Source organism: Psammomys obesus, unplaced genomic scaffold, assembly GCF_907164565.1.
Source record: "Psammomys obesus unplaced genomic scaffold, mPsaObe1.curated_primary_1811, whole genome shotgun sequence".
Taxonomy (NCBI): Eukaryota; Metazoa; Chordata; class Mammalia; order Rodentia; family Muridae; genus Psammomys; species Psammomys obesus.
In genome coordinates this window covers 14679028-14704421 of record NW_026592666.1, presented here as the reverse complement: position 1 = coordinate 14704421, position 25394 = coordinate 14679028, and the positions used below count along the sequence as shown (strand labels likewise).

At 47.8% G+C, this 25394-nt stretch overlaps 1 protein-coding gene across 1 annotated transcript; it reads left to right on the top strand.

Moving 5' to 3' along the window:
- The first annotated feature begins 2389 nt into the window (after positions 1 to 2389).
- Ripk4 (receptor interacting serine/threonine kinase 4) lies at positions 2390 to 25394 on the top strand. The gene is made up of 8 exons (XM_055615018.1): positions 2390 to 2616; positions 10575 to 10866; positions 15460 to 15608; positions 17219 to 17268; positions 19096 to 19254; positions 20050 to 20153; positions 21150 to 21414; positions 23030 to 25394. Exons 1-8 carry the CDS (start codon positions 2435 to 2437, stop codon positions 24187 to 24189), a joined length of 2361 nt encoding a protein of 786 aa, XP_055470993.1. The 5' UTR covers positions 2390 to 2434; the 3' UTR covers positions 24190 to 25394.

The window sequence follows — 25394 nt, the reverse complement described above, 5'->3', positions numbered from 1 at the left end:
CACAAACTTGAAAATTACTCTGTTTAAAGCCTTAGCCCTTTAGGAAATGACTGCCACCTCTTAGCTGTCATTTGCTGGCTTTCAAATTATCATCTCAGGGCTGCATATAGGCCTATTCTGAAGCAAATGCTATACTTTCACATCTGAGTATCTGAGAGTGTGTTCACGCTCCTGTAGTCACCATCTTTGGGACCCTATCCTAGGAAACCTAACTTTGGCATTCTTACAATTAAATTAGGGTAAACATTAGGAAGGTGGGGGTACTTGAAAATGTGGACAACAGCCCCACCCACCCCAGGTTCCTAGTTGATGAGCAAGCCTCTCCTCTGAACTTCATGCTTTCTAGCTCATCTCATAAAAACATTCACAGCTTGTGCACTGTGGCAGTGCTTTTCAGCTGGGATCCAAGCTGACTGATTTCAAGTGACCACACAAATCCTTTCTCTGATTCATTAATGTAGTGGGAATCCTCAGCACAGCAGCCTCCCATTCTGGGACACTGAGCTTGCATTATGACACACTTGCTATTTTTTTCTAATCTGTGCATTCCTCTTTTGACCTACAGTGTATTTAACTTGCAACTTCACCTTCCCACTTGGAGATGTCAACTTTACCTGCTAGCAAGTGCTCCAGAGATGTTCCAGCCAGGGAATTCAGTTCCCCCTTTACAGATTAGCAGGCTGTCAGCAGAGAGGGCTAACCCTAGTGACACTTCAGGAGGAGTGGGGATCCCAAGGAAGTTCCAAGCTGTGACTTGGATCCCGAAGTGGGATGCCTGTTTTGGTCTCCCTGGGCTCCAGTCTTCATATGGAGCCTGCAGCAGACACTCCATAAATATTTGTTAAGGGAAACATACAGATGATTAAATAAAGAAATTGAAGTGTTTTATTACTTGACTGCTATGCTATTAGTCAGCCCCTCCCTCCCTGTTGGTGAGCAGACAGAAGTGAGCCTAGAAGTGTGTAGAGAAGATATCTGAGGCTGTACCCCGGAAACAGGTGCCATGATTCATTTTCTAGTCAATTCTTTTATTTTTCCTTACCAAAATGACTATGTATAATAAGAACTTTCAACTTATTTTTATCCATTGATGAACCCCAATTATTCTTAAAGTGTTAGTTTTTAAACATTAGGTATATTTGCTACTGATGAGTTAAAAATAGCTATCTGCTGCCTTGGACTCAGAAATTATGTGGGAAAGGAAGGTAGTGTGTATGGCTCCCAGGAGACAACTACACACACACACACACACACACACACACACACACACACACACACACACTTCCCGCCCTGCCCAAGCAAGCATGTGGGGCTGGGACTGTGGGCTCCTCCACTGGGAAGCCAGCTGGGAGGTGGGGCTCAGGGGAGAGGGCTCATTCAACCTGAAGTAACTTGGGTAGGCCTCCCTCTCAGAAGAGAGTTTCTCCAGCATTAGTGTCCTCACAAGGCCCCTCCTCTCCTCCTGTCAGGCCCATTACTCATCTGCTTTAGTGAGGAACAGCTTGCTCTCATGCACGGTGTAGGCATGAGTGCTGCTGAAGCAAGGGAAGTCACCTGCACTTCCACCTTTGACCCAGAGCTGAATTTTCCCGAAGGTGAACAGGTGTTTACCTTTAAAAGGTCACTGTTTTCCATAATGAAATGACTTTCTGTATTTGAAGTGGAGAATGATTATGTATATTTGTTCGCTTTTAAAACAAGCTCTCACTCTGCAGCTGCTCCAGCAGATCTTCCCCTTGCCTCAGCTTCCCCAGAACTGTGATTACAGCTGGAGCTACAGGGCAGGGCTGATTAAATTTTAAAGAACCAGTTACCTCCTAAGAGGAGTTCTGTGAAAAAGCAAAAGGAAAGGAGAGTAGAAAACCAATCCCAAAAGTTGGGTAATATATAACTCTTTAATATAAACAAAAGTTTTGGAAAAAAAGATTAGTAATATCCAGGGCCTAAGAGTGCAGTTACAAAAGGCCCCCAGGAGGGAACCGAATGTCCTATTTCTCGACTGGCGTCGGGTACACGAACTGAACCAGACCATAACATTGTGTAGGACTTAGCATCTGTGTATGAAGATGCCTAGAACTGGGGAAACCTGAGCAAGTTAGGAAAGCCTATCTAAGTTCACGACCCAGTGGAGCCTACACTTTTTTCTTTGCCGTGTTTTGCTGAGTGGCAGCACTGTAGTACAATGTATGTACTACAACAGCACTGAGAAGTTGGCGATCCGCCGCGCGCGCTCTCGGGAGGGCGGGGACCCATGCACCTTGGTGGGTCCGCAGCACCAGGAGCTTGATTCTCACAGGCTGAGGCTCCTGTGAGGGCGTCAGGGGCGGGCCCAGGAGGGACAGAACGAGCGTCGGAAGTTACGTCAACGGGCGGGGCGCGCACCTGAGCACCTAGGGCAGTCACAGTTGAGCCCAGCAGCGGCGGTACTCACGCGATGGAGGGCGAGGGCCGGGGCCGGTGGGCGCTGGGGCTGCTGCGCACCTTCGACGCGGGCGAGTTCGCAGGCTGGGAGAAGGTGGGCTCGGGAGGCTTCGGGCAGGTGTACAAGGTGCGCCATGTGCACTGGAAGACTTGGCTCGCGATCAAATGCTCACCCAGCCTGCACGTCGACGACAGGTCAGCAACCGGGCGGGGCCGGGCAGGATGGGGGCTCAGCTCCACGCGAGACACCGGGTAACAGAGTTTGCGTCACTCACGCCACCGGCCCCTCGCAATTCAGGAGCTTCTGGGGCCCGGAGCTGGCCCAGCGCGGTGCTCCTGAGCCCTGTGAGGTGCGTCGGGCTCGCCCGGAACCCACCAAGAAAGAGCTGCGGTCCGCGCACGGCTTAGAGAAATTGCCGTGTGGGCCTCTGCGCTTTGTGAACAAGTTAGATTCAGTTCCAGGTAGTAATTTTCGTCTGAGCACAAATTGGTGTTTGGCCGTAATTATTTCGTTCGAAAGCACCAGCTGGGTTCGGGCGAGGTGTCCGCGGCGCACAGCCGCTTCCAGGGCTCCCGGTCCGGCTTGGGTTCGGGATCTGGTTCTGCCTACCGGTTTTCTCTGCATACCTCCGTTTTAAGGGACTTCGGGTGGAAGCCGAGACTCCAGGGAACATCTTGCTTTGAGCCTGGGCAGGTGGCCCTGGGCACACTGGGCCTTTCTTTGTCCCTCCTAGCGGATTGTTCCCGCGATAGGAAAGGATTCAGAGCAGTCCCCGGTAACTCTACGGCGATTGTGGTTTGTGCGTAAAATTGGAGGTGAGATGCGGAGCAGATTCTTCAAAAGCATTTCCCCCAGGTTGCATTGTTTACGTTGGATAGTGATAGTTTATGTATGAGCCTCAGAAGGACACATTGAAATGACTTATTCTTTAACCAAGCTGTTTGCATTTTACCCAGAGATCCCTCTTAAACTCCAGTGAGCCATAGCTGCCTACAGAACCAACTTTACTTTGGAATGATGACAATGGGTGCCTGGGTGGCCATAAGGAGGATGGTTTGGGGATGAGACCTCAGTCTACTCTCTTTACTCCTCATTCCTAGCCTGGAGACTGTGCCAGAGATCTATTGGGCGTTTTGTTGTTTGCCTGCTTGCTTTTTTGCCACAACCTAGTTTTTCTTAGAAACTGGTACAGTGGGGACTGGTGTCTAAAATCACTACCAACTCTCCGTGCTGTGTAAACCCTTCCTGGGAACTCGTGGGGGTAGGGGTGGGGCGCGCACTGTGGTTATTCTGGTAAAATCCAAACCTTTTTGAATAGCAGCCAACAGTTTCTCAGACATTAAAAAACAAAACAAAACAACAACAAAAACCGGACTTCTGGGATGTTTCTTATGCTCCTAGAGACTTAGTGGGATTTGTATTTTCTAGGCAGAGTCAATGTTATTCACCATCAAAGACCTGACAACATATTTTGAATATTGGAGGGCAAACATGAAGCATCCCAGGTGTCAATATGCTCTACAGTCCTAGAGTCCTTAGGTCTTTTTTGGGTGGCCAAGTCAAAGGCAGGGTTTTTCCACTTGCAGAGAGACTGTGAAGTGTTTGTCCTTTAATTGCAAGGCATTTCTTCCCTGCTTGAAGCAAGGCAGGTAGTGGCATGTCAGCAGCCAGGTAGAGGTCAGCAGCACCTAGCAGGAAGTACTTGGCCACCAGGTCGGTAAGGCTGCCTTTGTGTTTTTTTGTATAGGGGGCTGACTTCTCCCACCCAGGCCATGCTTTAAAGTGTTTAAGCCCTGCAGTGTTAGGAAGTCAGGAAGTTCTCTTGTGGGGGAAATGCTTAGGAATTCACTTGGTTCTGTGCCTGAGGGGCCTGTTGCTCTGTAGGCTAGCCAGGTTGCTTCTGAAGCTTGAAATAGTTGTTCAGAGAAGGCTGGCTTTCCCTGCGCTGTTGTGATGTATGTCCTGCCTTGAAGAAGAATTTTCCTAGGGGCTTTGCAGCCACCAGCCAGAAGACATAGGGTCTTTTTTGCAGGGTCTTAACTCAGAGATAAGAGAATTTAAACATGGACTTGTTGGAGGTTTGGAAGAAGAAAACAGCAGCAACAAGTAGTCAGTCTTGGCAGCTGGGACAAAGATACAAGTGAAAAAAAGAAAAAAAAAGTCCTACTTTCTAAGTTAGAAGTCAGGCAGGAGGGCTCCTGCAGTGGGCCTCAAGAAGCTACATGGAGAAGGAGTGAGAGGGGAAGGACTGCAAATGGGAGAAAGATACCAGAGTGGCAGGCTTAGGATTTTGGCCAGTATCCCAAAAGGTGCCAGGAAGAGAGAAAAACTGTAGAAGGCACACAGTGGGGACCTGTGAGCAGCTGCCCCAAGGTAGGGCCATCCCAGGCATCACAGTACATCTCATTAAGAGGGTAGTTATTTCCTTCATCTCTTTAACATGCCTTTAGGTGTATCATATTTCTTGAAGTTAAAGCTTTTTGAGGGGTCTTTTTCTGTCCAGATATTTGACAGGCCCCTTTGGATTAACTCTGAATGGAGAGACAATAGTTTATCTTTGCGGTCTTGTAAGGCTTTAATCCCAACACCCAAGAAGCAGAGGCAGGTGAGTCTCTGTAAGTTCGAGGCCAGCCTGTTCTACATAGTGAGTTCCAGGACTTTGAGGACTATGTAGAGCAGTGGTTCTCAACCCTCCTAATACTGTGACCCTTTAATATAGTTTCTCATGTTATAAACCCAGCCATAAAATTATTTCATTTCTACTTCGTAACTATTATTTTTGCTAATGTATTGAATCATAATGTAAATACCTGGATATCTGATATTTGACCTAAAGAGATCAAAACCCACAGGCTGAGAACCATTGATTTAGAGAGTCTTTGTTTAAAAAAAGGAAGCCAGCCATACCAGGAGGAAGCAGCCTTCCCTCTATGGGCCTCAATAAAGCCCTCCTAACTTTACCTCTAAGGAGGGGCCATTGTGGTACTTCTCCAGGCATACTGGAGGTAGTGTCCAAAGCTGATTATGAGGGTGGAGTCCATCCACAATGACTTCCAAGCCAGCTAACATCTACCTCTTCTGCATAGTATGCAGCTGGGGTCATTTTACTTGCTGGTTGGGGAAGCGGGTGTGTGTTACTTTAGCCACAGCTGTGGGCCCGTCCCATTTTCACTGGCCAGGCTGTTAACCTTCCAGGCTGGCTAGGGATCTCTTGGCTCCCAACAGCCGCCCAGGCCCCAGCCTTTACCTATCCTTCGGCTTGTGACCCTCCGTTTCTGTTCATGGCAGATGGGGCCTTATTAGGTCTGGGGAACCCCTAAAGCCTCTTGTGAAATATTTGCTGAAGCAGGAACACTTAGAGGACCTCAAGCATAATTCACAAGTGACCTCCCCATTGATCTAATTTCTCTTCTTTGTGGGACCAGGTATCTTGACAAGGTCCTGTTGCTTGGCTTTGGGGAGAGGACTATCTTTCCTAGCTGGCTTTCACTTGGGAGATCACAAGTACAGGGGAGAAGGCCTGGCACTCTTAGAACAAAATGACCCAGTGCCCCCATGCCTTTCCCTGCTTCCAGCTAAGAGGAGCTCAGAATAACAAAAGTCCCTGGCACAGGGGCCCAAGAGCTGCTAATGCAGTGTTGGGCCTCAGCTAGTTGGGACGAGCCTGAGCAAAACCCAGGTTTGTAACTACAGAGCCGACAATTGGACAAGCCTGATTCTTGTCAGTTTTAAAAATAGCTGTGTGGGAACCCCTCTGAGGCTCCTGGGAACTTAATTGGATTGGTGTGCAGGAGCCTAGCAGAGAGGCTGAAATACTCTTCTCGTAGCCTTGGCCTGTTTTTCAGGAAGCAGCAATGCTTCCCAGGTTCCCCGTCAACTTGTACTGAGTCCTTGTCCACTTCCCTGTTCCCTGCAGCATCAGGCTTCTTCATGGCTGGCTTTAGGGTCTCTCTCCCTGAGACAGAGTTATGGCTTCCCTAGACCTTCCAGAAATAGTGTAAGCTACCTCTGACGTTTCTCTGTACTCCAGTTCCCTCCCTTGGTGGGAAAACCTTGGTGCTAGGTATAAATGGGGTGTGTGTGAATTATTGTAAATGCTTTTGAAAAAATATCTTAGGTTATAATCTCAGTAATCAGGAAACTGAGATAGGATTGCCATAAGTTCAGGGTCATTCTGGGCAAAACAAAAACAACAAAACTTGAAGAGAAGCTGGGGCTATAGTTTTATGGTTAAGTCCTTGCCTGGCACATGTAAGGTTCTGGGTTCAGTAGCCATTTATACAAAAAATAAGTGCCTTTAGAAATTGTAACCCGGGGCTGGAGAGATGGCTTCTTGGTTAAGAGCACTGTCTGCCCTTCCAAAGGACCAGGCTTCATATCCCAGCATCTACATGGCAGCTCACAACTCTCTGTACCACCATTTCTAAGGGATCTGACACCTTCACACATAAAATAAAATTAAATCACTAAAAAATAAAAAAGAAATTGTAACACTAACTTTGTCCTGTTTGTGCCCAGATTTTCTAAATGGAGCCCCAAAGCAGGTATGAGACTGGGACAGAGGTGTCTTTTCCTCCTCGGAGGCTGAATTCCATCCCTGTCCCAGGACAAAAGAGATGAGAGTATAACTTCAGTTTTCCTGTATTGGGCAGAAGCAGAGATCAAGTGTGTTTTAATGAACCTGATGTCAGTGGGTTTTGTGGCCCAGATGCATTATTCACTGTGAGCAGAAAGAACAGAATGGAACAGAATGACAGCCTAGGAGCATGCTTTGGGCTTGCCACCTGTGATCCCTGCCCCACCCAGGCATCCAGGCTAGGGACAAGCTGGAAAATCCCTCCAGGTTTTAAAACAATTGTTATAATTACAAATGTACAGTTCTTTCTGTGTGTTATCAACACTAATCAGAACAACACTGCTTATGAGAAAGATGTATTTTAAATGGTAAGAACCAACAACATAAAATGGAGAATTTTATGTATTTCTAGCTCTCCCAGGCCAGGAGCTGGCCCAGTTTAGGCTATGGAGTGGCAGGTGCTCCTGATAAATGCTAGAGCTTCCATCCCCAGGTTTCCCCAGGCTGGGTGTCCTAGAGTATCAGGATGATGATATAGGTGTTTTAGTTCAGTGGATATTAGATAATAAAGTTTTTCTGGATGTACCAGGTCTCTGCCTCAGTGTTAGTTCCTTCTGTTTTGAGCTTTTCTGGTTATGCAATCATGAAAGTGATTGATATTTTTTTGACCCAGGAAACAGTGGTCAGCTTCCAGTGAAATGCCCTGACACATGTGTAAAGGCAAGGTGGTAATGTCATGTGATCTTTCCAATCTGATGTGCAGAGTAAGTGTGTAAATGTGCTGGGGTCAGCAGCCCTATAGCTCTTTTTCTTTTTAAATGAGGTTTGCGTTCTGGAAAGGGCCTGGGGTAAGGAGGCAGGAGCTTGTTAAATTTTGAGTGGTGGAAAGGGTAAAACTAGCCATTTTCTGCCAGTGGGGTTGCTGGGAGTTAATACTAATAGCTACCAAAAGAAGTCTGCTGTGTGTATTAAAATCTTTCGGCAAATAAATAGATTGGTTAGGTTTGCTGAGCAAGGTTGTCCAGTGGACAGGGAAGTGGCCCACACTGCCAGTTCCTTAGACTGGCAAAGGACAGGTATACCTTTGCAGCTCACTTGGTCTTGGTTCCCTACACTCTGCAGGGCTGTCACCTGGGCAGAAAGGATCCCCACACTGGAAGGTGCAAGCTGTCCACGTTATAGAAGTAACAAAAGTAGTTGGAGGTGGGGGGGGGACACTACAAATTATAACTTTTATTCTTAACACAAAAGAGCAAGCAGCAGCTGATAGTAGGTTTCTGTTGCTGTGTATGGGGATTCAGCTCCTGTCTTGCCCTGGGGAGAAAGGAGCCTAGCCCAAGAAATACTGTCCCCTGCTTCAAGTACCATTTTATTTTGATAATGCTTGACCTAGGTATCTAACTCTTCACTGGCCTGTTTTTCAGATACAGGAACAGGGCTGGGCATCTTCCAGCTTGTTCTAAACTGTTGGTGTTCCAGGCAGGGATGACCCTTGGTGCTCAGAGATCTGCCTCTTTTTGGGGCCAGCTCTTAGAGTCTTCCAAAGAAGAAGGGAACAGTGAACAAGATCCTGGTGTGAGGGTAGTTTGTCCATCCATTCTAGGGTTCTCACAGCTGGCCCTGCACTCCTGTGACCAGCTGCTTTGGACAATATCTCCATGCCAGACTTTGTTCTGAAGTCATTTAGTGACTCATTCTAGATGCTTCATTTAAGCCAGAGGTCTGTTGCCTGTCACCCCCACAGTAGACTCAAAGTGTGTGCTCATGAGGACTAAGTTCTAGCTATAGGTCTTGCCCTGGATAGACCCAGAAGGGCCCCTAGGGGGCCCAATGAAGATCCAGTGAGTCTCAGGTTACAGGTAGGGCTTTGTGCTAGACTGCCTTCTAGGGAGGCACCAGGGCACCTCAGCCTACCAGGCTGTGTCAGTTCCTAGCTCCAACAGGTCTCTCTGGAAGTTTTCTTTAAGGAGTTCTTCTATTACTAGAAAGCAGATTTTGTAGCCCTCTTCCCAGCTTTCTGGGCGATTTCTTTTGTGTATTTGAAGAGACACTGACCTAGATCCTATGTAGTTTAGGTGTATCCTCTTGGGATGGGCCCTTTTACCCTGAGTGCTCACTGAGACTTTTGAACCCTGTTGCTGGCACAGACCATTACATAGCAGTTCTCATCTGAGATTGACCTTTGGATATGGCTGGTAAGTACAGCCCATGCGGCAGCTGTTTCTGCCACTGTGCCTAAATATGTGAGGAAACATTCCCCAGTGGAAGGTCACTGGCTAGGAAGTGGAAGGCATGGACAGCAATATTACAGCTTCTCTAACATTAGGCGCAGTCCTGCCACATGATACAGCAGCTCTGCTTCTGGGCAGATACCCAGAAAAACTAGCGTGAGGGCTCTACAGACATGCATTTCCCCAAAGGTGCATCCTTGTTTTCAGGAGACAACAGGTGCAACAGTGTCTTAGTGAGCTTTCTATTGTGATAAAGCACTGACCAAAGAAATTGGGGAAAAAAGGGTTATTTCATCTTATAGGTTACAAGTCTGTCATAAAGGAAAGTCAGGGTAGGAACCTGGAGGCCAAAGTTGAAGTGGAGGCTGTGGAGGAATAATTCTTCCTAGCTTGCTCCCCATGGCTTACTCAGCCTTTCTTATGTAACCCAGGACTATTTGCCACCGTGGCCTTGGGCCCTTCCACATCAATAGTAAATTAAGAAAACACTCCCACAGACTTGCCTGCAGGCTGATATGGGAGCATTTTCTCAATTGATGTTCATTTTCAGATGATTCCAGATTATGTCAAGTTGGAAAAAAAAAAAAAAAAACCCTAAAACTGATCAGTACAAGCAATCTTGTCCATAGCCATGTGGGTGGATTAGGAAGATGTAGTATATTCCTACACCATTGCCTGGCCACCCAAATTTGGATTTGTGCAGCAATATAAATGAGTTTTAAAAAACACTTTATGAAGTAAGGCAGACATGGAAGAATGATGGAATGATTCCACTCATTTGTAGTACCTGGATTCAGAAAGAGGAAAATGTGGGGTCTGGTGGGTATTTAATGGGTACAGTTTGTTAGAAATGATGAAAATGGCCTGGGTGTAGATGGTGGTGATGGCTACATGTGGAATGCTTCTGTTGCCTACTTACAGGTAGTTGGAAGAATATGGACAACCTCTGTGTAATCATAGAAAGTGTGGCCAGCTGTACATGGCCCTTGGCAATCCCTGCAATAGGCTCATGCTGCTCTGTTAAGTGTGAGATTAGATTCAGTGGAAGAGTTGGGCTCAAACAGAGGTGAGAATGGTCCTTGGAGAGTTAACCAACAGTTCCATCCAGACAAGGGATGTGGTGTCACCTGTAGGTGTCCAGATAACTGCTAGGATCTATCCTCACAGTGACTACAGGTGCAGAGGTGGGTGTGAACAGCATCGGACTGTATAGGCTTTGGAAAGCCCAGTGTTTAATTATGTGACTGTGAGCTTTGCACATGTGTGCATTTATCACTGGTTAAATCCTGGCTCTGTGTCCAGCTAGGTGACAGCTGCATGCCCTCATACCTATGAACTTTTTCAGGGAACGCATGGAACTTCTGGAGGAAGCTAAGAAGATGGAGATGGCCAAGTTCCGCTATATTCTGCCTGTGTACGGCATATGCCAGGAACCTGTTGGCTTGGTCATGGAGTACATGGAGACGGGCTCCCTTGAGAAGCTGCTGGCCTCAGAGCCATTGCCTTGGGATCTCCGCTTCCGCATCGTGCATGAGACGGCTGTGGGCATGAACTTCCTGCATTGCATGTCTCCACCACTGCTGCACCTAGACCTGAAGCCAGCGAACATCCTGCTAGATGCCCACTACCATGTCAAGGTAGGGACACCATGTGCTGTGGGGAGTGGGCAGCCAGGATGCTGGATGCTGTAGGGAGGGCTCTGTGTCTAGATAGATCAAGGACTCTGGAATAGAGTCTGAGAAAGGAAGGGATTGTCCCTGGAGCAGAGAACTTAAAGCCAGGGCCTTTCTCACTCTCAGACCTACTGTGGCACCAGGTGGTCACACTTGATCTGAACATAATAGGTACCTGGAAGGATGACCATTGTGAACCTATGGGCTTCTTCCCCATATCTTTTTCCCTGGCATGTCCTAGGTTCCGAGCACATGAAGCAGATGAAGGACTTAAGGGTCCCAGACTTACTGTCTTGTGAGATCACATCAGCAGTTGGGTCGTGAACCTGTGAAACTTTGGCTGTTGTGATACCAGAACCTGGTTTCCCCCAGTGTTCTTGGACTATGGATAGGTGTTGGGGTTGCTGTGTTCTAGACACAGGCTATAAAGAGGACTCTGCTAGGAAGCTGAGTCATATTGATGTGAGGCCTACAAGGATTGTGTCTTTCTATCTTTGGAAGTTTAGAAAATACAGTGTGAAGAGAAGCACAGGAAACAGGTGCTATCTGCATGGGTTGTCGGGTTGCACTGGGTTGTATGGCTTTAGACACGTTTTTCCTCTGCTACCTTTGCTTCCACACCAAGGGCAGCACTGTCATGGACTTTTTTCATATGACATGCACATGGCTTTGGGGAGGCCAAGCCCTTACCCCATAGTATTGGTCACAACCTCCCTTTCTCTGTGTGCAAGAAAGCAGATAGACTTGAGTGATGGAGAGGGATTAAGGGCCTGGAGTGAACAATGTCCTAGCCCGTGTCACTTGATGTATCTGATTGTATAACATGCCCAGACCCACCCTGATGGCCCTTAGGGGACTCATTGTTTTGATCAGCTCAAGTCAGCACACAGTGGCCTGTGTGAAGATCCTTGTAGCCCTCAGACTCAGCCAGGCAGTAAAATTGATTTCCACTATGTACATTCGCTATGGGTTGTAGCTTAGGTAGACATTGACCAATCATGGCCTTTATATCCTGAAAAGTGAGACAGGATCACACACAACTTAGTGTGTGCCCGTTCCAAGGTGGGTTCCAGCATCTACTTATGAACTAAGTTTCTTGGGTTCTGTTTCCTTGTGGTTGGCAGGGCTTGGCCTCCTTTCTTCCTGGACAGAACAGAACCTGTGAGGTCCAATGGGTTGTAAAGTCATTGCTCTCATATATGTAACCTATACCAGAAAAAAATAAAATAACAACAAGCTCCTACCCTGGGTTCAGGCCTACCACAGAGCAGAGTTGTATAGACACTTGGTGACTAAAAAGTGATTAGATTACTCTGGCTGCAGGTCTGGGCAGGGGTTGAAGTGACAGCCTCCAGAGATCTTGACGACCCACTACCATCCATACATATCATGTTCAGGAAACCCTCTTACTGACACACCACAATCACAGGAAGCCAGAGTGGTTTGTGAAGAATAGGGTGTGCAGATAGCCTCTGGCACACCTGGGACTGGCTTTCATAGGAGGCAGGTTCTGCTTCTATATGCAGCAGAGCATGCAAGTGCACAGGAGAGTAGACTTGAGGTGGAAAAAAGCCCAGAAAAATCACACAAAACTCTGGGCATTTGAGAAGGTGTAAGGGAAGCAGCAGGCAACGTTGGGCATAGGGTTGAGGGTGGTGTATGAAGACTTTGTCTTTAAGAACTGCTGAATGGGAGTTGGCTACATCACATGCACCTTAACTAGGGATGTGGTCCATGGTCTGGTATAGTCCCAATAGTCACTTTATCCAGAGTCTCTGTAGAGTCTCTCAGCTGTCCTAGGTGCAGCCAGTGTTTGTCATCCCATTCCTTTGCTATGTTGCCCTCCTCTCCTGGCAAGTGTGTGAGTGGGAAAGCTGTGGTATGCTTGTGGTGGGGTAGGCACAACTTCCTCTTCCAAGTTTTATTTTTGGGTGTGCAGCCAGGAGTTGGATCAAGGACACAACTTCCCCAGTTCTGTCTCTTTGCTGAAAAGTGGAGTAAAGAGATACTTCTGGGTTATCAGGATCATTGAGGGTTAGGGTTCACACTGTGCCCCTCTAGGAGTGCAGAGCGATGTCCTGGTACCTAGTTTGTCACTAGTAAGCTGTTTTTTGTAGGTCTGGGTGCTGACTGATCCAGGTGTTTTCTCAGCCTTGGGTACTCAGCAGATATCTAATGCTTGTATGTTGAGGAAGTAAGGGCTGTCTTTGACAAACTCTGGGCTGGCATTTCCTTTCAGGCTTCAGTCGCCTCAGCCTGATGGCAGTTCCAGATTTTACAGTGTCATCTGGATGGCTAGGCTGGGAGCTGTCGAGCTGTGATGAAAAGGTGTTCCTTTAGCATGAAGGGACACTGTATGAAAACTGGGGTGCTGAGGCCAGCCTCTCACCTGAGTTACCCTGAAAAGCCCTACAAAAGCTGCTTTTGTGTGGTGCCAGGCTATTATCAGAAAAGTTGGTCACTGAAAAAACCAAAACCAGAAGTGTGCTTATACAGCACAGTCTGTTTGTCTTGTAGAAACAGCTTCCCAAGGGGATCCTGTGGTTTGGTGCTGAGGGTTCTGTACCTCCCATGCAGATAGTTCCTTCGGGTTTCTGGGCCATTTTCAGTTCAGACTTAGGTTGGGATCCTGAAGTAGTGCCAGGAGCTGCCATTCTGCCATCCTCACTTTGCTGTGGTCAGGAAGGCACTGCTGTCCTGAGCACAGTATGTGTGTTAGTGATGCTTTACAGCAGCCTGGGATTGTCAAGTGCAATAAATTATTTCCGTGTGTCACTCTCCATTAAGTACACGAAATATCTGAGTTAGAGGTGGATCCAGATCTCCCCAGACTACTTATTCACTGTGTCCTGAAAGAGGGGTACTTCCTGCTGGGTCTGAAGAAGGCAGCAAGAGGACTTTGGTAGCTTGGTCTAGCTATTTTGAAGTAGAAGGGTATGTTCTTAGAGGTTCTAAACCCTGAGGTCTTTGGGCATCAGCTACCAGTTTGAGAGCATTTGAGTCATGAGGCATCACTGTTGAGAGCTGGGGGGGGGGGAGCCTACCTTGTTCTGGGCAGGAAGGTGAGAGAAAGGCCCCCTCAGCTCCTGAATTCCTCATCATGGTGTGCCTGAAAAGTCAGGGTGCATTTTGCAGTATACATGCAAAGGGATAGTGACAGAGAAAATGAAATAGCCTAGTACTCAGGTTCCCCAAATTTGTCTGTGTTTCTGAATGCAGAGAAAACATTTCAAGCTGCTGGTAACTGTTGGATTGAAACTTCTCTTCTCCCAGAATTTGCTTAAGAGGGGCAACGAACACAGTCTACCAGCTCCAAGCAGCATGAAGCATCTGTAGGACTTGGTGATGGCTTTGTCATGGCCACTGGCAGCTTTTCCAGAGTTGTAGTTTCTCCTAAGGCCTTATAGGCTTTCGGAACCAGCAGACCTAAGGGGCCCTAGAGGCCTGCTGAGCATGAGCACGCCTTAGACTTAGAGTGCTATTAGAGATAGAGGGCCAGCCCAGCCCAAACAACTATCTTCCGGTCAGCTCCCACGGCCATCCTCAGTGTCTTTTAGTTACCCTCAGTCTTTCTGCCATGCAGTATTGACAGCACCAGGCCATAGGCTTCCTTCATGCTTATGGCCAGTCTGGAAACAGGAATCCTGACTCAGCCCATTTCCTGTTGCTGACAGGGTGTGTTTGAAGATGAGTCCAGGAGTGATTAAAAGGCTTAAAACCACATCAGCCTTGAAGGAGACTAGAAAAAGGCCTTTCTATGTATACTGAGAGGCTGTTTGGTGCTGAATTGGGGCTTAAGCTCACACAGTGCTTCAAAGGGTCTGGTTTGCATTAGGATGTGGTGGCATGGGCAGAGAAGGGAGACTCCCAGAGTTGTCTTGCAAGTCTGAGCTACAAGGACACCTTCACCAATGGGGACCTTCCTCCCCTGTGAACTGTGGAAGTAGAGAAGAGATTTCTCACAGTGACTTCATTACCAAGGGAGGGGATATCATGTCTGGAGTAGACCAGTGAGCCCGGAAGGTGATGAGGCATGTGTTTTGCTCACTGTAAAGCCCTCTGAAGGCGTGTTGCGCTGTAAAGGACCTGCTGGCACTTGTAACTGCCCCAGCTGGAAGGTTGCATAACCGGACTGACAATGGATGATAGGTGCCCCAGCCTGTCATGTGGCTCCTTTTGCCTGAAAGCTGAAGGCTGTTTTCCTCTTTGTGCTGACTGTGACCATCAGCCACCAGGGTAGATATGAAGCCTTAAAGAAGCAGGGCTGGCTGCCCTTTTTTTGAGTTCTGTCTCTAAGTAGATCCCTGTTTTTTAAGCATGGTGTCTTCCCCATCCATCAAGTTTATATTGATGATGCATCCAGGCATGGCCCTTCTGCATCCCTTTACTTCCTGCTTGCCTGGGAACAGGGTGGCCTGGAGCTCAGCCCTTCTGTTTGGGGTGAGCCCCAATAAGGTATGTTGGGGAACTACTATCTGCTGTGGGAGAGAGAGATATGCCACAGCCTCTTCTGGCTCTCTTTAAGGCTGACATGCCTCCTTTGGATTGCTTTTACAGATTTCTGACTTTGGACTGGCCAAGTGCAATGGTATGTCCCACTCTCATGATCTCAGCATGGATGGCCTGTTTGGCACAATCGCCTACCTCCCTCCAGAGCGCATTCGTGAGAAGAACCGATTGTTTGACACCAAACATGATGTATACAGGTGTGTGATAATGCCACCGTGCCCTGTGTGCCAGGCTAGGAGCTCTAAGCATCACTGGTACTCCTGCCCTGAACAGCAGTTTCCAGAAAGGCTCTGGGGGTACTATTCAGCCTTGGAGTTTGATTTACATGCAAATGGTGTGTGCCTGTTGGACTTGGGGATTTTAGCTGGTGGTTACCTGCTCCCAGGCATATGAAAGACTTTTCTGTGGGTGAGACTTGCTGAGAAAGGCTGTTCTTGGCTATTGCTAGGCAGAAGCAGTTAGAAAAAGCAGTTGTTTGTCAGCTCAATGTTGGATATGATGCAGCACTTCATGAGACATGGACTTACCTGCTGCTTTGAATAGTTTACAAATCCATAGGTATGTGGGTTTGGGCTCCTCAAAGCTCACACTTCTCTGAATATGAAAGTGAGCAACTCACACTTTTTGGTCACTTGCCTCTGAAGGGGGACATTGGCTCACATCCTGAGTCCCCAGTGATTAAACTGACAACTTGATTGCTCCATAGTGTAGTTAAGGGAATATTTTTATTGTAGATATGAGAGAGAATAGCCAGAAGCATCTGGAAGATTCCAGAGCACAGAGAGAAAGTAGTAGACTGAACATGGCCAGGGACCTGGCCAGAAGAGAAACAGGAACAGAGCAGAGGGAGAGTGGGAAAGAGAGATCAAGAAAGAAAAACAAAGAGGGAGCATAGTAAGGTTCTAAGGAGAATGCCTGGCTGAGGAGAAAAAGCGCATGAGCTGGAGAAGTTTAGGGTAGGGGAAGAGAAGAGCCAGGATGCCAGCTTGGACTTTAAAATTTATAGCTGGTACATGTGATTCTGAAGGAGCCTGGGGACCAGGATGAGCTTTGGTATGCTAATAAGCACCACAGATAGCCACTTGTCCCCTCTGCCAGTGAGAAGGGAAATGGATCCTTTTGGTAGGGGGGAACTGGGTTTACACGTTCCTGAGGAGTGCTGGCTTTTGTCTAACAATCAGTATTTGGGGAAATGGGGTTTCCTCTGGACCTGGCATTCAGGATCTGTACCTAAGAACCATACTTCCTTTTCTTCCTCAGGTTGTGGGGGTCCTATTCCAGAGACATTTGGGGAAGTACAGCCCTAGAGCAACCAATTCTGTCTTGCCACCAGGCCCAGCTGACTGGTTTGACAGAAGCCAATATGCCAGTGTTGAACTTTTGAGCAGTGAGTCCCACTAGGCATGGCCCTCTGGGGAGTAGTCAGGGCTTATAGAGTTTGGGGATAGTCAAGGGTTTTGTTTTTGTTTTAAAGATTGGGCCATTTTCAGTGTACCTAGAATGATTTATTTATTTAAACAAATGTCCCCTAGTAGCTAAGAGAGGGTTTCAGGCTCAGCTTGTTGCTTCTTAGTACTTTCTATATATTTTCATTAGCCACACTATAATGAAGCCTTCTAGGGCATTGTAGTTAGAACCTGACCTTGAATTTAAAGGATTGAAGCCACAGCAGAGAAAAACAAGGGGCAAAAGTGTCCATAGATGTCTGAGTACTTGGGCCTGTGCTCCGGTGAAATGGATGCTCAGAGCTTGGGAACTCTTATCAAACCTGGCTCCAGCACCAACTGACACCTAGTTTCTCTTTCAGCTTCGCCATTGTGATCTGGGGCATGCTCACCCAGAAGAAGCCATTTGCAGGTAAGTGGGCCTTCGTGAAAACAGTGGGCATGTCCTTGAACCGTCTCAGCTCTTTCATAGTGCCTTTGGTTTGTGCTTGACTAGGCTGCACAATAACCCCAGGACTTCAAAGCCTCATGCCATCCTCAGATGCCTTACAACCACCCTGCAAGTGCTTTGGAGGCCCACAGCCAGTTTATTGAAGGTGGCTGATAAAGCACTCCTGCTGTGCTGTTTACATACAGGACAGATCAATTGTGGGACTATCAGACTTGCAGCTTTGTTCTTTGATGCCACTGAGTGTTTTGTGGCGGTAAAATTACATAACAAGATACCCTTCCTTTACCTCCCTTCTTCCCTCCCTTTAAAAAACAAATGGTATGAAACATACATGGCAGAATCTACTGTGTTAAAAGCATTCATGTGCTTGGCCCCTCTCCAGAACTTCCACCACATCAACTCAAGCTTATTTGAGTCACTTTTAGCTGCTATGGAAAGAGCAGTTTCTTTTCTTTTATGACATTTCTGGATATTTACACTGTGGCGTGTGACCAAAGATATTTGAAAACAGAGGTCATGCTCAGTATATATGAGGCCCTGGTTCAGTCTCAAGCACCAAACAGACAGATATCATTTATGTCAGAGCCCCCAAGATGAGGACCCATTGCTTGGCTCAGTCACATACTCAAGCCAGCCATGGAAAAGGAGTAGAGACAAGATCCTCTAAGCACAGCAGGATTTAGCTCCAAGCACAGCGGGGAGCTTATTAAGCACACAGCAGAGTAGTCCTATATGTTCCTGTCTTCCACTTTTTTCTTTTAAAAGACATAGTTATTTTATGTGTATGTGTGTGTGCCTGAGTAATGCATGTTCACCACATGTGTATAGTGGTCTCTGGCGGTCAGAAGGGGCCGTTGAATCCCCTAGATTCTACAGTTAAAGGCAGTTGTGAGCCTGCCATGTGGGTGCTGGGACCTGAACCAGGGTCATCTGTAAGAGCAGCCAGTGCTCTTAACTGTTGAACATCTCTCCAGTCATTTTCCCCATTGCCCTTTCTTCCAACTGTTGTCTCTCCCTCCAAGGAAGTCTACATACTGAATTCTTTTCAGTGTGATGGCCTGTGCATTGGACATGAAATTATCCAGTAGCAGTGACTCTTGAGTCAGGTGTATGGTGTATCAAGGATCTAGGCCCTCAAGTTTTGTTACTTCCTAGATAGGGGAATCAAGGTGCAGAATTTCCCCGATGTCACATAGACTCCATCAGCAAAAAATCTTCTAGGTAGTTTCTTGACTCATTTCATTTGGGAAGTTTGCTGGATTTGGAAGGCTGGCCTATCATGGAAGTAACCTGCAGATACTGAAGAGCTAGGCATTGCACAAGACTTAATGGGAAAATGAACAAAGCATCAGCATGGAACCCTGGCAGCCAGTAGTGACTTTGGGCTAATTTTCCATACCTGTCAATAGGTGCCTGCTGCTCCACAGGGCGTGCTTGGAATGCAGGGGTGGGGAAATGCCCATGGGAACAGTGGCTAATGGGCTGCATGGTTTAAGATGAGCAGAATATCACCACTGAAAGTTACCTTGAGCCTTTCCTCATCAGGGATGGTAATAATAAATAATGGCAGAGTCTTTGCCCATGAGATGTAGTTTTTAAAATTGAGAAAAACAGAGACTGCTATGTCCTGTCAGAATATAGATAAAGAAAACTCCAGTCTTGGAAAGGGAAATGATAGTGTCCCAGTTGATATGTATGTTACAGCATGTCCCCAGCACTTGTCCGTGCATCTGAGTGAGGAGCCGTCTCATGCTCCTCAAAGTCTTGACACCTGTCTCTCCTTTGCAGATGAGAAGAACATCCTACACATCATGGTGAAAGTGGTGAAGGGCCACCGCCCCGAGCTGCCACCCATCTGCAGACCCCGGCCACGTGCTTGTGCCAACCTGATAGGACTCATGCAAAGGTGCTGGCATGCGGACCCACAGGAACGACCCACCTTCCAAGGTGAGTTCGCTTTTCCCTGTCTCATCACTGCTATGTGATGGCTCTTCTGGTGACACAGGACAGAGTTGAAGGTCAAGCTCAGGTAGGGAACAATGTGTGCAGACATGGGGATGAAACAAGCCTACCACTAACAGGTTGGCCCATCCCCTTCTTTGGCTGCCCAACACTGAGGGCTGGGATGGACTGCTAGAAGTAGGTGGTCAGAACCAGGGTCGTCTTCTGCTCCCAACAGGCTGCATTTGCTTCCAAGGAACTTGGAATCATGGTTTTCAAGTTTAGGTACAATGATGTGTCTTTACAATGGCAGCTGGAGGTGGCTAGTGGCCTGCAGCTCACTCCTCTTAGGGTCTTGTCCTCGTGGATATATGTACCTTTTGGATAAGAATGTGAACCTGAGAGAGTTACCTTTCACATGAATCTGGAGAGACATGAGTGGACTGGGGCTTACTTGTTACCCCTGATAAGTTTTTGGTTTTTCAAGACAGGGTTTCTCTGTGTAGCCTTAGTTGTCCTAAACTTGCTTTGTAGACCAGGCTGGCCTCGAACTCACAACCCTTTGGGTCTGGCAGGTTACTGAGGAGTTTTGATCCTGATGAGTCCTTGCAGTTGGTTGCCCAGACACTCAGTATGGTGGGTGGGTTGCCTTCTGGTGATGTCTGGGATCTTTTCTATAAACTGGCAGTGGTACTGGCCATATTTTCTGCTGGTCAAGACTGGCATGTTGCTGCCTCTGTTCCCTAGAATTATGTGGGAGTCCTATCTAAGCAAGGGCCCTCTTTGTCTTCTCCCTCAAAGAAATTACCTCTGAAACCGAATACCTTTGTGAAAAACCTGATGAAGAGGTGAAAGAGCTGGCTGAAGAGCCAGGTGAGAAAAGTTCTCCAGAGCCCAAGAGTGAGGTAAGCATCTCTGGCAGGCATTGTCAAGTTTCCAGTTTGTGGTGGGATTTTCCATTCCAATCTCTTTTCTGAAAACTCCTCCCCATTTCTCTTTGAGCCTGTTCTACACCTCCCTCTGGAAGCATAGGTTCTGCAGGGGCCCCCACCTGCCTAGAACCATAGAAGGGCAGATGGCCCCCAGTCTTCCTGGGCCCCTGGAGGGTAGGCTTAAGGATCTGAGCACAGTCTGTCTGCTCATAAATGGTTTGTATTACAAGTTCCATGTGATTACTCAGCAATGAGATGCTCCAAAGGCCAGCACTAGCTGAATGCCTCTAGGGTAATGATTGAAGCAGAGCACTCTGTTGTGAAGGTTGGGAGTGGTGGTGGGCTGGTGGTGTTTTATCTGGCATTGGATAGCTTCTCCCAGGGAAAACAGCTATGGGACAGGTGAGACTTGAGGACAAAGGTGCTCCTGACAAGAATAAAGGGGCAGAACCTACCTCTGATATGCTGGTGGCCAGCAAGTAGACATGACTTAGTGCACAGGTGACAAATCCGCTTTTCTGTCAGCACCCAGACCCGTAAAGCCCCCATGCCCCTGTTGACACAGCCCCATGCCAGACTGACATATTTGAGAAGTCTGAAGCTCTTGTTGGGCAGTCTGTTGTGGGTGGACTGGGTCTGGCCTTGCCTGTTCTATGCCCTCTCAGTTTATCCATGGACTGCCTTTGGTCTAGACAGTGCCCTTGAGTGGGTGGCAGCATCATGCAGACTTTAACATTTTTGTGAAGTTGTTATTCTTACAATCTCTTTCTACCAGGAAGGTCCATGATGTTTCTTTGAGGTCCTGAGTTCCAGTGCTTTTTGATGTTGTTTGTCCTTGGTAGTGCACAGCCATGGGCCCTCCATCTGTCTCATGGCAAATAGTTTTTGATCCCACTGTTTTGTTTTCTGTGCTCTGACATGGAGACTGGAGGAGCAGAGGCCTCACCACCACCCTCTCTATCTTTGCAGGCCAGGCCCGAGTCCTCACGCCTCAAGCGTGCCTCTGCTCCCCCCTTCGATAATGACTGCAGTCTTTCTGAATTGCTGTCACAGTTGGACTCTGGGATCTCCCAGACTCTCGAAGGCCCTGAGGAGCTCAGCCGAAGTTCCTCTGAATGCAAGCTCCCGTCATCCAGCAGTGGCAAGAGGCTCTCTGGCGTGTCCTCAGTGGACTCAGCCTTCTCCTCCAGAGGATCACTGTCACTGTCATTTGAGCGGGAGCCTTCGACAGGTGGTGAGTGGCTGTGGGCACTGGTGAGCTTGCATGGGCCTCTCTTGTGAGTTGTGTCAGAGTCTGAGCAACTACTGTGCCAGGTCTCTTGCCCTGATAATTGTCTTTGCATTTTCTTTAATGACTTTTTGGTGTCATCAGCATTGTTGGTGCTCAGAGCACAGATCCAGAAATCCCTACATCAGTAGTATGGTGCTATTGGGTGTCACATAGCATATGAGAAAAACAGGCCACATCACCTGGCTGAGCCAGCCCTGAGGCAGAGATTGGCCTCAAGTCTGCAATCTGGAAAGTCCAAGTTCCAAGCAGTGAAACTAGTGACACCTGGGAATTTTACTTTTGTCAGCCTTATGACCCATACTCAGACACTTCCAGATAACCTTGGCCTCAAGCTTTTTTGTTCATGGTCACCCTTACTTAATATAGGCTTGCATCAGTCTGGGCTGGCTGTCCTGTGAGGTGCTCTGGCTTCTCTGTGAATCACAGACATTTCAGTATAGATTGTAGCTTGAGGGAAGTCCAGTATGATCTCACCAACCCACAGAGATTTTTCCAGTAGAATATTGAGTCAAGAGCATTGAAGTTTAAGGAAATGCCTAGCAAAGATAGGTAGAGAGGACTGAGTTTGACTGGAGCCAAGCAGTGGATAACAGAGTCAAAAAGGAGAGTCAGGGTAAGTTCACAGCAGCCATAGAAGTATCAGTGTCTGCTGCGGGAAAATGTGTTCTCAAATCTTCTCTTCAGACTTAACCCTCTCTGGTGATGCCTGAGAGATGACTGTCAGCCTATGAGAATATAGTATTTAAGACAGGCATGGTGGTGCACATCTTTAATCCCAGCACTTGAGTTTGAGGTCAGCCTAATCTACAAAGCAAGTTTCAGGACAGCCAGGACTACATAGAGAGACCCTGTCTCAAAACAACAAAAAAAATTCAGTGTTCAAACTCTAGGCAGGGTCTTTCTCCTTAGTACCATCCACACCTTCAGTGTGCTATAGAAACAGTGATGTTCCACCTGCAGAGGCAGAGTCTGTTTCCCAGTAATGGATTTTTGCATTTCAATGGAAAGTTCCATTGTGAATATGGAGTATGTACTGAAAAATCAAGTTTTGAAGATCATTCCAGAAATGCCACATGTGATATCTTGATAACGGGGTACAGCTTTGTGTATGTGCCTCTTGAAGTACCAGAAACCAGCTCTATAGGCCAGTAGCGGTCCCAGGAATAGCGTCTTGGGAGTCTATATAAGCCTTTGGGCAGGTTGTATTCCTGTCTGGCTTTCATTTTTGGGTGCACCTCTTTTAAAATGAGTTTCAGTGATCCTGCTGTGGCAGGGCTGTGGTTGCTTGCCTTTCCCAACCCTGAAAAAGCTAGAGTGGTTTCATTCTGCAAATCAACAGAGGAACACTTAGGAGACATCAACTGTATTACCTGAGGTCTCTACACTAGATCTGAAATAAACATACAGGGTGGATGCCTAAAGACCTAACCTGAATGTCCTTGTCCAGAGTCCTTGGAGGTGTGGTCCACCTGACCTCAGCCCCCAAGTCTTAAGAAGCCCACATTCTGCAGTAAGAGCCTTGCTGTGACCACTGACATTGTCACCCTTCTCCCTGCAGATCTGGGCCCCACAGACATCCAGAAGAAGAAGCTAGTAGATGCCATCATATCAGGGGATACCAGCAAGCTAATGAAGATCCTACAGCCCCAGGATGTGGACTTGGTTCTGGACAATAGTGCCAGCCTCCTACACTTGGCTGTGGAGGCCGGACAGGAGGAGTGTGTCAAGTGGCTGCTGCTCAACAATGCCAACCCCAACCTGACCAACAAGAAGGGGTCTACACCTCTTCATATAGCTGTGGAGCGGAGGGGGCGGGGAATTGTGGAGCTACTGCTGGCCCGGAAGATCAGTGTTAATGCCAAGGATGAAGACCAGTGGACTGCCCTGCACTTTGCAGCCCAGAATGGAGATGAGGGCAGCACAAGGCTGCTACTGGAGAAGAATGCCTCTGTCAACGAGGTGGACTTCGAGGGCCGAACCCCAATGCATATAGCCTGCCAGCACGGACAGGAGAACATTGTGCGCACCCTGCTCCGCCGAGGTGTGGATGTGTGCCTGCAGGGAAAGGATGCCTGGCTGCCTCTGCACTATGCAGCCTGGCAGGGCCACCTGCCCATTGTCAAACTGCTAGCCAAGCAGCCTGGAGTGAGTGTGAATGCCCAGACACTAGATGGGAGGACACCCCTGCACCTGGCTGCTCAAAGGGGCCACTACCGTGTGGCCCGCATCCTCATTGACCTGTGCTCTGACATTAACATCTGCAGCCTGCAGGCACAGACGCCTCTTCATGTCGCTGCAGAAACTGGGCACACTAGTACCGCCAGGCTGCTCTTACATCGTGGTGCTGGCAAGGAGGCTTTGACCTCAGAGGGCTGTACCGCCCTACACCTGGCAGCCCGGAATGGACATCTGGCCACTGTCAAGCTGCTTGTAGAGGAGAAGGCTGACATTCTGGCTCGGGGCCCCCTGAATCAGACAGCACTGCACCTGGCTGCTGCCCATGGGCACTCGGAGGTGGTAGAAGAGCTAGTCAGTGCTGACCTCATTGACCTGTCTGATGAACAGGGCCTCAGTGCACTGCACTTGGCTGCTCAGGGCAGGCATTCAAAGACTGTGGAGACATTGCTCAAGCATGGAGCACACATCAACTTGCAGAGTCTCAAGTTCCAAGGAGGCCAGAGCCCTACTGCCACACTGCTCCGGCGTAGTAAGACTTAACTTGCCACCATAGCACCAGGGCTCCCTGAAGGCTTTCTGGTCCATCCTTGTTTCCTCATGGGGACAGAATGATCCTAAGACACTCTGTTCACCCTGTTTGTGGCCTGCCCATACACTGACCAAGCAGGGGCAAATGAACAAGGCAGTAGTAGCTGTGTCAGGGCAGAGGCTGCCACTGGCTGCTGACCTGTGGCCAGCCAAGGTGTCTGATGTCAGACAGGACTGGGTCAGTGTCATTTCACTGTGGTCTTTGATTGGCTGCTGATGCAGGCCTTTCATGACAAAGGCTATATAGGAGTGTCCCCTGTGTCTCAGAGCAACTCACCTCTGCTAGCTTAGAGCATGGGATCTTCGGTAGAGATATGAGAGGGACAATGTCCTTCATCGTTTCACTGCAACGGGCAGAGTATCTGTCTCTGGAGGCGTAGTGGGTTCTTATATATGAGTGACATGCTAGCTTTGCTTGAGGCATTAACTGATGGAGTCTAGAAAGAAAATGATGATAAAACCACAGGCTGATCCTAACAGTGAACAGCCTTACCACTTACCAGCAGGGAACTGCTGGTTCAGTTTTTGTTGTTGTTGTTTTTTTTTTTTTTTTTTTTTTGGTTTTAATTTTTGGTCATATCTAGGTCACCACACCTCTTCCCCCACCTCCCTGACAGTTGCTGAGTTCTCACTTAAAATGTCAGAGCCACATATATAGAAGTTACTAGAAAATTCTTTATAAATGAGTTTTATACTAAAAATTGTTTAGTTAAATCACTCTTTCAGGCTCTTTTGGTGAAGTGATGGTTTGTGCCAAGGGCTTTATTGACTTGCCCTGTGGTGACTCCTGCTGTGTTCCAGCCACAGTAGTTGAATGTGGCCTAAGGTGGCCATTGTAGTGGTTGTACTCTGAGGTGTCAAAGACTTGATAGCCTCATTGTTACACCTTTCCCATTCTTATTTTGTACATTGTCACTGTGGAAGTGTGCAAACTCATGTTGTAGCATGGTGCATGGCACAGAATGAGGGACATTAATGTAATGTATACTTTGACACAAATCGTAGACAGGATGCTTTTCTATGACAGGAAGTGTTGGAGCTGGCCATGTTTTAATATGCCTCAATTTGCCTTCATTGTCTCCCACTCCTGTTGTGTAAAACACAGAGACCATAAGAGAGCTGTGTGATGTCAATAAAGGACTCACCTACTTTTGGAA